Genomic DNA, 10,868 nt, shown 5'->3' with positions numbered 1-10,868 from the left:
ATATACAAAAGAACTTTTTTTTTTTTTTTTGGTCTCAGCTCAGACACAGTGATTTGTCTTCCCAGCATTATCACGTGACCTCAGAGCGTCTCTTCTTCTTCTTCTTCGTCCTCTTCTCTTTCTTTCTTCTGCTGTGATGCATCTGAATCCGTCACAGTCAAGTTTTTTTTGGTTGTTTTGTTTTTGCTGCCGTCACAGCTCGTCCACCACACGGAACGATTTCAGGTTTCTTTGACTTTGCCAATGATTTTTTTTTTTTTTAACTATGTGCAATCATGAAGCAAAAAATCAGATCAGTGTATGAAACATCAAAGCAGTAGCAACCCCCGCCCCACCCTTTAAAAAAAAAAACCAACAAAGGGGAATAAAAGGAAAAAGTCAGTGGTTTTTTTCCTCTGTTTAACAGTAAAAGTCCAGAGAGTGGGGAAGTCCACAGTCAGTCACAGGGTGAAACATCAGTCTCTCCGGTAACACTTTACTTGAATAGGTATTCATAAGATTGCCATAACACTGTCATAACCATGAAATAACAGCTGTCATAAACATCAATGAATACTTATGACAGCTGTCGTTAAGTGTCATTCGGTAAGTTATGTCACTTTTAATGCAAAGTTGACATTGTTTGAGATGTTTTTGTTCTGACAACTTGACATAAAGACAATTTAACCTATAATAGCAGACCTAATTGCCAAACTTTAACAATTATGTCAAGTTCTCATAACAAGGACATCTCAAACAATGTCAACTTTGCATCAAAAGTGACATAACTTACCGAATGACACTTAACGACAGCTGTCATAAGTATTCATTGATGTTTATGACAGCTGTTATGTCACTGTTATGACAGTTTTATGTCAATCTTATGAATACCCATTCAAGTAAAGTGTTACCGTCTCTCCTCCTGTCTGTTTACATGAATGTCAGTTTCCTCTCTCGTCTTTGTCTAAACGGGGGTCTTGACCCCTGCCGAGGGGTTGGGAGCCCCCTGTTTATCATGAGCACCAGAGATCCAGTGGTAGCAGTCGCTGACGTCCTTGTTGCGCGGCTGCACGGCGCAGTGGGTGCAGTAGATGATGCCCAGCGCCACCATCACCACCAGGAAGATGCAGAGGGGCACCAGCAGCCCCACCAGGAGCCAGGTGCTGCTCTGCGTCGCCCCCTCCTCCTCCTCGTCTTCCTCCTTGACTCCCAGACCCACGACGTCGCTGCTGCTGCCTCCGCCCCCTCCCCCAGGAGGAATCTGGGTGGGAACGGCTAAGTCTTGCAGGAGCGTAATCTCCTCATAGTCCTCATCATCCTCTTTCCCCAGCTCGTCCTCTGGGAGGTCAGACGCGTCCCCCGGGGCATCCTCCTCCTCCTCGCTGTGGTGGCGGCTGGATTCAGTCGGCATTTCGTGGTCTGTGACTGGATCCTGTGGATTTCCTGGTTTCTGGCTGGAAGTGGTGGTGGACCCCGCCCACCAATTCCAGGCCCCCTCGGAGATCGTGGAGGTGGAGAGGAAGGGGAACGCCGTGGTGGTCTCCCTGTCGTCGCCGTCGTCAGCATCGTCGTCGTCGTCGTCGTCCTCATACAAGAAGTCTGGGGTTGTGCTGAATCCAGTGGTGGTGGTGGTGGTGGTAGGGGGAGGAGGCGTGGTGGTGTAGATGGTGGTGCTCAGTAAATCCTCAAATTCAGAGTCAGATTTCTCGCCCCCCCACTCAAACCAGTTGAACTGACTGTCTGCGACGTCCTGGTCGTCGTTCCCAGGTCGCGGTCCAGTCGCGGGGTCCAGTCCTTGATCGACGGGCAGCTCCTCATGCGGAGCGCTGGTGACCCAGATGATGTCAGAGTTCAAAACACTGGGTGGGTCCGTCAGCCAGTCCAACGACGGCTCCCCCTCCTCCCCCTCCTCCTCCTCCACCTCCTCCAGGGGCCAGTCGGTGTGGCTCTCCGGCAGATTCCAGTCATAGTCCATGTGGTCCCAGTGGGATCCGGGCCGGTGGGTGGCCCAGGGGAAAGGAGGGGTGACGGCGCCTCGGTCGTCGTCTCCCTCCAGCCTCCTGCACGAGGACCGGTCGGACATGAGTTCATACCCTTCCTCGCAGTAGCACTCGAACCCACCCACCTCGTCGTTCACGCACATCTGCTCACAGGTCCCGGGGATCTGACACTCGTCGACGTCCTGACACCGGTCCGGGTCCTCGGGCACCGGGGCGAAACCCAGACGGCAGTGGCAGACGTAAGAGCCCGGCGTGTTCTCGCAGGCGTGATCACAAGGGTTAGTCACACACTCGTCCACATCCTTACATCCGCCCTTGGGGTCTAGCTGATACCCCTTCCGACACTGACACTCAAAAGACCCCAGAGAGTTCTCGCACACCTGCTCGCACGGACTCTGGAGGCACTCGTTCACGTCCAGACACCCGTGCTCGTCCGGCGCCAGCATGTATCCTTCGGGGCAGGCGCAGCGGTATCCACCCGAGAGGGGAAGGCACTCGGACTCGCAGGGCTCGCCCGCGCACACGTCGGACAGCTCGCAGCTCCGCCCGTCGCGCGCCAGCTGATACCCGTCGTCACACTCGCAGAAGACCTGATTGCCGGCCGGTCGACAGAAATGCTCGCATCCGCCGTTGTCCCGGTCGCACCAGCCGTGAGACACGGTGAGCGAGGCAGAGCACAGCGGGGGGTCCTTGGACCAGCCCACCGAGCCGTCCTCCTTCTGCATGCACAGGACCGACTCCTCGGCCTCGGTGCCGTCGGGACAAGGCACCATCGCCACCGATCCGAAGGGCACATGGGTCAGCAGGGTGCTCAGGAGGTGGAAGGGCGTGGTGTAAAGGGTGTTGCCTTCACCTTCGCTCCACAAGGGCGGACACATCCCTTTGTACGCGTAGTGACAGACGAACCCGTCCACGGGCACCGAGCAGGCGCCGTCCAGCCACTTGAAGTTGTCCGCCTGCTCCTGGAGGCTGTAGCCCATGGCCACGCAGCGAGGGACCATGCACGTGCTCGGGGAGTGCTCCTTCTGCCAGTTGGTGTACTCAGTGTCCTGGTCGCCCGTAGTCCAGGAGAAGCCTCGCAGCGGGAGTCCCGGGGCGCACTGGCGAGGCTGGCGCTGCAGGCCGATCCACACCTGGACTTTTGTGCGTGCGTAGCGGAGATCCAGCGTGGAGAAGAGCGTGGAGACGGTGTTGGCGTCCTGCTGGTTTTTGATGGTCGCGAGGTTGCCCCCTTTCTCCTTGCAGGCTCTCCACGAGTCCAGGAAGGTCTTCCGCTGGAAGTAGACCATGAAGCAGCCGTCCTCCGTGCACAGGGCATCCCTCTCTCTCAGGTCTTGGCCCGAGACTGAAGAAAGTCCAAAGAGCAAATAAGGCAGCAGGGAGGCAAAGAGGAGAGCGGCGGCAACGCTGCTCACCCGGGAGCCCATCGTGGATCAGCCGAAGTCACCCTCACACTCTCACGCGCGCTTTTATGTCCCAGCTTTGAATGTTTCTGAGGCTTTTTGTTCTATCTGAACTTTTCTCTCTTCATCTGTCTGAGCTCCTCACTCCGTCCTGCTGAAACAGTTCTGAGCCGAGAGCATGCAGAGAGCAGCGAGGGAGGGAGGGAGGGGAGAAGTGGGAAAGTGTGTGTGTGGGGGGGGTGGGGGGGTGGAGAGAGGGATATATACTAAGAAGGAGGGAGGGAAAAGGGGGAGAGAGGGAGGGAGGGAGCTGAGGAAAAGAATTGTATGTTTTTGGAAGAGGTGGGGGGGAGAAGCTATGTGGACTGGGGGGAGGTGCAGAAAACTGTGCATTTCTGTCTTTGTCATATGGTTTTCATAAGTGCTGTTTAGTTACACACACACATACACACACACACACAGATCAAATTGTAGCACTTGAAAAAAAAAGTTCCTCGTCTCTAATAACTCAAATCAGGCTGAATTATCACTTGAGCAATAACTAACTTCTGTCTCCTCTTCTCTAAACTTTAACTCTTCCAGCTCCTGCAGTTTTTGTCTCATGATTCATGTTTTTTTTTTCTTCTTTTTACAGGATCAACTTTGGGTCAGTAAATAGATAAATAAGTCTGCAGAGAGAGAAATTCAAGCTTGTACATCCGTGTGGGAATAAAAAAAAAGAAAAGAAAGAAGAAGAAGCAGGAAACTCAGTATGTAACTCGGCGCTCAGAGTTACCACACAGTGTGAATTTTTGACTGTGGCTGTGTCTGAAATCACTCAGTCATTCACTATTCATGCAGCTCTATAGAAGAGACTATACACTGAGCTCATGGTCATTTCCTCAGTGGTATGTTTTTTCATGTGCAATGCATGATGGTGTATCATATATATATACCGTATCATTTGCATTTTGCTGTAAGGTCTTCCAAAATGAAATCCTCCACTTTAAAGCAGAAACTCTGCACTCAGAGATAAAAGAGTGACCTGCAGCCTTGAAATAAGTTTAACACACAGTCGCTAATTGAGACGGATCCTTTTTAACAAGTTTGCATGTTGGCCAGCAGCTCGGTCCACCTCCACTGAATCTGTGAGAGTGTGTGCTCTGAAAGTGGATGTGATGACATCACTCTTTGCACTTGTGTGTGTGTGTGTTTCCTGAGTGTGAACAGAAAGGCAAACTCCACTGGCAGCTGAAAAGGGTCAGTCGGCTTTATTAGTGGGTTTACCTGGGAGTCAAAAACCTGCTTGTACCTGCTAATTTTGATGAAAAACTAAACAGGGCAATGATTGCACTCTCTATATACTGAGACGGCACTACACAACTTAGCACTGATTGAATAGCAGACTATAGAGGGAGTAGAGAGTCATTTCAGACACAACTCTCTTTACTCTGATTTAGACCGTTACTGTCCAATCAGAGAGAAGGAGGTTTCCTTAGTGGATTCCTTGGCTTCCTTGGAAACATAAACAAAACATCAAACATGTTAGCATTATTTTCTACAGTATCATTAAATCTAATTAAACACATTTGAGTAATGAGAGATCCCACAGTTTAGTATAGTTTATTGTTTATTATTTGTCAGGGACGTTGCACAATTGACAATTGCACCAGAGTTAGAACAAAAACATGACAATACATTACAAAGTCAAGCCGCAAATACAGTCTGATTAATTCAAAGACAGTGGGTGTGATTATAGCAACAATATATTGACCAACAACACATAATCTAACCTAAACTATAAAATACGTTCTTTCAGGTCCAGTGTCTCACAAAGAGTGGTGGAAACTCCAAGTCCAGATGTTCACAGATGTTCACAAAGCACTTCCTCTGTCACAGTGCCTTTGTGTAACTTGATATGACATTTATTCATGGCCTCTTATTGTTTTCACAAGTGCAAATATTAATTTTCTGCAGATGCACTAAACTTGGTTGTAAATGAGCTCGCAATCTTTTTGTCCCTAACTTGAGCCCATACATTTGAGTCCATTGAGTGAAACACGGGTGCCTTTTCACCAACTTGAAGAGGCGCTCTACACCCTGGCATGCATCTGTCTATTTCCACACATCTGGCACAACCCGAGGCCAGAAAGAAGACACCATGATTCCTGCAGCAGAAGTTTCTGCAGCTACATTAAAAACAACAGCACTCTGCTCCATGTTAATGACTCTCAGGCTGCGATAGGGAAGTGGGGAAAGTTGTTGAGGTCGCCGGTGTGCAGGAAGAGGGCCTCTGGGTTTGCTATGAAAACAAAGCTAGGCTGGTGAAATGGAGGCTTGTGTTTCTGAGCAGGGGTATGTTGGAGAGAGGAGGAGGAGGAGAGAGTATGTGTGTGTGTGCATATGTAGGGTATGAGGGATGGGGGGGATGTGAGGTGGGGTGGGGCAGCTGAAGTCCTGTGAGTCTGCAATAAATCCAGCTGACTGTTGTTGGAGAATCCAGACTGAGCCTCGATGTTAAAGTCAGGATCATGTGAAAGGTTTAACCGACTGTTCACTGGTTCTTAGTTCGTGTGAAGGAGATGAGTCACTTCTAAGAACAGGCTGAAAAGTGTCTGAAAACAGCACAATGTGTATTTTCTACCACTAGGCGTCTCTGGACTAAGGATGGAGTTGTCATCTGTGCCATTTTTTAGCTTCCTTCGCATTTATTCAGGAGGTTTTACCAAGTGCTACAGCTGCAGTTCCTCTACTGACCACTAGAGTGAGTCTGCAACAGGAAGTCCGTCTCCATAGACTCCCATGTTAAAATATCAGCAGAAATAAACATGTTTGCAACCTGTTTTGGTCTGTATTGACGTCACCTGTTAACATTTTAGTAAGATTTTAACCTTTGGTATCACTGAGGGTGTGGCCTCTGTGAGTACCAGGTGAATTTCTGGTTCCAAACTGTTTCAGCTGAGCTTAACACTAGAAGTGCCAGAATTCCAAACCTACTAGAACGGCCATAAGCGGTCAAAATGACCGTTTGATTCAAAACCTTGTCATCTCTCACAAAAAATACTAAGTTGAAAAGTTAATTAATTTATTGTGTTGTGATATCTTTTTTAAACAACATAACACCAACACATATATTTCAAAAAGGTAATAACTTAAACTAATTCACATTACAACAAAGAACAAACTCTGTCGCCTGGAACAAACTGACAACGATATGATCAGAAACTCTTTCAAGTCTGCGGACTGTCTGTGAAGACTGACGGGAGTGACGCAGACTTGATCCTCTGCTTCAGAGAGGGACAGCCTTGCACTGTCGGACCTATGGGTCTCTGCTCCGTGCTCCGTGTCCGTAACCCGGACACGTGTCCGTAACCCGGTCGGGACCGGACGGACTGGAGCACACAACGTGAAAATGCTCTGACATGAAGCGCTATAGCGTGCGCAACGGAGACAGAGCCAGGTCCGACCATAGACATGGGTCCGACAGCACAGTGAGGAGAGCATGTGATATGAGGAAGATGAAGATGAGTCAGAAATATCGACCAGTCGACTTTACAGCCCTATACAGGACAGAATCTATCAGTGGGACATTATGCAGCTCAGCTGGTGATCAGGACAGGACAGCGGAGCTCACCTGGTGCGTCATGCAGCCGTCATATTTCTCTTCTCTTTATTTGCAGCCATTGTCTGAAGTCACTCCAATGTTGATAAATACAATCACTCGAGACCGGCACTTGACATAAACAATGGTAGGCTAGTTGCCGAGCAACCAAAATTGTAACATTAATCGCGGGGAAATCCGTGCGGTCAGAATGACCGCGTATGGCCGAAATAGGTAAAAGTGACCATATTTTCTTTGCCTTTTGTGTGATTTATTTAAAAAACATTTTGAATTAAAATACAGACACTTTTAGGAAAAGTCAGGTACCAGCAGGATTGTATGTTTTTTTTTCAACAAAGTTATTGCACATATAAATATCAAAACGGTCAAAATGACCGCCATGGCCGTTCTAGTGTTAAAGGAGATACAATTTTCTACTCACCATCATGCCAAGAAAGAGTTTGGAGAACCTTTGGAGTCATTAAAACACTTTAGGAGTTCCAGGGGGGGTTCGGCTGGCAACTTATTTTCATATAATGGCGCCGGATAGAGCTCACTTTATGAAACGTCGAAGATTGGGTGGGAACGGTTAAGTCTTGCGGGAGAGATTTGCTGCGAGATGTCTGTTTGTTGTCATAAACCACACGGAAGAGCAAATCTTGCACATGTGCACAAACATCAACAGAGCCACTGAGAGCTACTGCTACAACAAAGCTAAAAACAGAGATCAAATTCATTTTTTCCAGACAACTTTTTCATGTGGCTTCAGGACACTTGGGTCAGTACGGACGAGCAGTATGGAGGTATTTGGATGTTTCATAGTGTATGTTCTGGACGATCCAAAAGTGAACTCTATCCACCGGCATTAGCTATATGAAAATCTGTTGCCAGCCGGACCCCCCCTGGAACTCCAAAAGTGTTTTGATGACTCTGAAAGTTCTCCAAACCCTTCCTTGGCATGACGGGGAGTAGATGATTGGTGAATTATTGATTTTGGGTGAAGTATGTATGAAGTATGAAGTGTATGTAGGCTATGTGTATGTATGTATGCATGCTATTATGCTCGTTTGGAGCAGGCGTGTGCTCTGGGAAGGAGCGGATCCAGACCACCAGGATGTTCAAACTCCCCTTTCCTCCCCTTTTTAAAATTCTTAAAGTGTTGTGTCATGTTGTGTCCAATTTACACTGAAACCCAAATTTCAACAAGTTGCTAATGACCCAGATCCACCAACTCCCTTTACCTGCCTGAACTGGAAAACCATTAAAACTTTACATAAGCATTGATCGTCATTTACTTTAATATTGCTCTGCTACAGTAACAGAAAAGATAGAAGTCACTGACATCATAAGCTTCAAACGCTCACATGTTGCAGACTAGCTATAGCGTGTTAGCAATTAGCATTCCAGCTGTTTGCCAACCAGCCCGGGAAATATATAATCTCCATGACAGCAAGATTTCAGCACCAGCTGTTTTTCAAACACACGCAGATACATTTCACAGCCGTCAGGACTTCGGGGCTTGAATCGGTTTGTGAAATCAATCAGAGGCTGAAGGCTGAAGGCTGAAGACTTGAGAGAGGGAACGTCAATGACATGACACGCACGATGTAGACCAGCCAGTGTGTTTATCCTTTTCACACACACTAACAAACTCTTAACAACTTCCTGCATCAGCTTCATTGGCGATTCTTGAAGTCTCTAGGGGTCCGCCCCAATCCAAGACGTCCATCAGAGCCCCGATACGATTTACAGATGTTCCCTGAATGCCTCACATGCAGGTAAATGGTAGAGACTGACTGCAGCACTCATCATCAGGGCTTCACTTAGCCTATGGAGGAGTTTGGGGCAGAAGCAGTGAACTGTGCAGAGTCTTGATGGGTTGAGGTTGAGGTTGATTGGTTTGCCTTTCCCCACCCAGCATCCCTCAGTGCTACACAGTCAGCATAAATACCATGTGTGCATCTCTATCACAAGATTGCTGCTGTGGACAATATGTGGTCAGGGGTGCATGACGGTCTTTATTAGGTTATCTGTACAGACGGAGCTTTCATTCACACGCTGACTCTGCTGCCACTGGGTTCATTCATTATGAGATTTTAAAGGATTGTTCTTCTCTCACCTTCAGAGCTATGTGGACTTCATTTTTTCCCTCTCTCTCTAATGGCTCCCACAGTCGTCGTGAGTCAGGTCACTATTATGTAGCTTCATTAGGTAAAGAGCTTCAGTGATTTCCTAAAACAGCTGCTCAGCAAACTCTCCAAACTCAAACAGGAGGAAATGGTGCATTTGTTTATAGGGACGATTTTCAGCGGCAGATTAATCCAGATTTTACGGGTCAGGAAACTCCGTTCTGATCATGTGGAGTAAAGTGGTGCTGGAGGTGAAGAGTCGGGAGCGAGGGATGAAGTGCTGAACCAAAAAACCTTTTTTATTTTACATACCCGCAGGTGATTTGAGTCGGAGGACTTTGTTGCGTGACCTCTGAGATGCCTGACGGTTTAAATTTGTTCAGTCACGTCACCACAGACTCAGAAGTCTCACAACTCTGAAGTCCTTATCACAGAAATGACAGGAAATAAATTGGAAGCATTATCTTTTTACATATAATCTCATATATTGCAGAACGGTGATATTTCCACCATGCGAATTATAACTGCAGGGAAGCAGAGGAGCACTTCCCACACACTGAGGCTCGCCTCCATTACAGACAGTTTGACACAAAGACCTTTTTCTAATCTAAGTCCGTTACAATACACTTAAAGGGATAGTTCAACATGTTGGCAAATTGGCCCATTGCCATAATTCCTATAGTTTTAGCAGTATAGGTTTGTAACCTTTAATTGTCGATGCAAGCTATTTTTAGAACGGCGGAGCAGATCTGTGAGCTGCTCAGAGCTGTGTTACAGAGGCTAATGGGATTTCTTGGTTTCCCTCATCAAACTCATCAAATACACAATCCAACAACTCCAAAACGCTCTGGTGGACAAGTTGTGACCTCATCATGGCAACCCCAGTATGTCTGTAATCTAGGGAAACTCCTAAAAACTAACTTTAAAGAAAACATATATATCTCTTCAAACTTTTCTGTGTGATCAATTTACAATAACTCTACACAGCTCAGTCTTCAGGTCCAGACAAATATTAAGTTTTAATGTTGTTTATTTACTCTTACTTGTCTCTAAATAATCCCATCTAACCTCCAAAGTCTCTGACTTGTTCAGGCTGACTCGCTCAGCTTCATGCAGGTTTTAACAGGGAACATCACACCACCATGATCCTGGTTTCATTGGCTCCCTGTTGCTTCAGAATTGATTTTAAGATTTTACTGATCACTGATCACATTTAAAGCACAGCAGGGCCTGGGCCTCCAGCTACATTACAGTATTATTAACACCACATGAGCCAGTGTGGAGCCTCAGATCCTCCTTCAGGTCCTTCAGGTCGTCTCACAGTCCTGGGGCCTCATTTATCATTGTGGATACACCTTTTTTTACGCCATTTTCCCCTCGTTTTGTGCGTACGCACTTTTCGTGAGAGGGAGAGAGGAGCTTAAAGTAATTGTGGTAGTGGTTGACAGTTGATGCTGGCAATCCAACCCGCAATAACACTATTTAAAAACAAAAAAAAAAAAGATTTTCTGGGATAAAGGGGCAGATTACATAAGATTCTTCTTCCCAGGTTTGAATATGGAGGTGAGGTCTTGAGTTTGAGATTTATTGTGAATCGCTTTTTAAAATGCATCTCATACACTTACTTCTATGTTTTTATTGCTTCTTTTTTATGTATTGACGTATATCGATCGTCTTTGCTCACCAACTTCACCTTCTGTTGCTGCTTTTGCCTTGTTGTCAAACATTTTTCAGGTTCTGTATAAGTTACATATGAAAAGCTTTTTCCATAGCATCA

The 10,868-nt window shown here is 46.9% G+C and overlaps 1 protein-coding gene across 1 annotated transcript; it reads right to left on the bottom strand.

Annotated features, from left to right (window-relative positions):
- Window positions 1-827: 827 nt before the first annotated feature.
- Window positions 828-3,577, bottom strand: cd248a (CD248 molecule, endosialin a). Its single transcript, XM_085759573.1, has one exon. The coding sequence runs from the start codon at window positions 3,404-3,406 to the stop codon at window positions 944-946; it is 2,463 nt and encodes an 820-aa protein (XP_085615699.1). The 5' UTR covers window positions 3,407-3,577; the 3' UTR covers window positions 828-943.
- Between the last annotated feature and the right edge of the window lie 7,291 nt (window positions 3,578-10,868).

This window comes from Trachurus japonicus, chromosome 18 (assembly GCF_045865225.1).
Source record: "Trachurus japonicus isolate A0001 chromosome 18, Traja_1.0".
Taxonomy (NCBI): Eukaryota; Metazoa; Chordata; class Actinopteri; order Carangiformes; family Carangidae; genus Trachurus; species Trachurus japonicus.
The sequence above is the reverse complement of the archived record's forward strand: the minus strand, read 5'-3'. Positions and strand labels throughout refer to the sequence as shown.

Excerpts from the sequence above, each read along its gene's own strand:
- cd248a (XM_085759573.1), bottom strand. The coding sequence starts at position 3,406 with ATGGGCTCCCGGGTGAGCAGCGTTGCCGCCGCTCTCCTCTTTGCCTCC.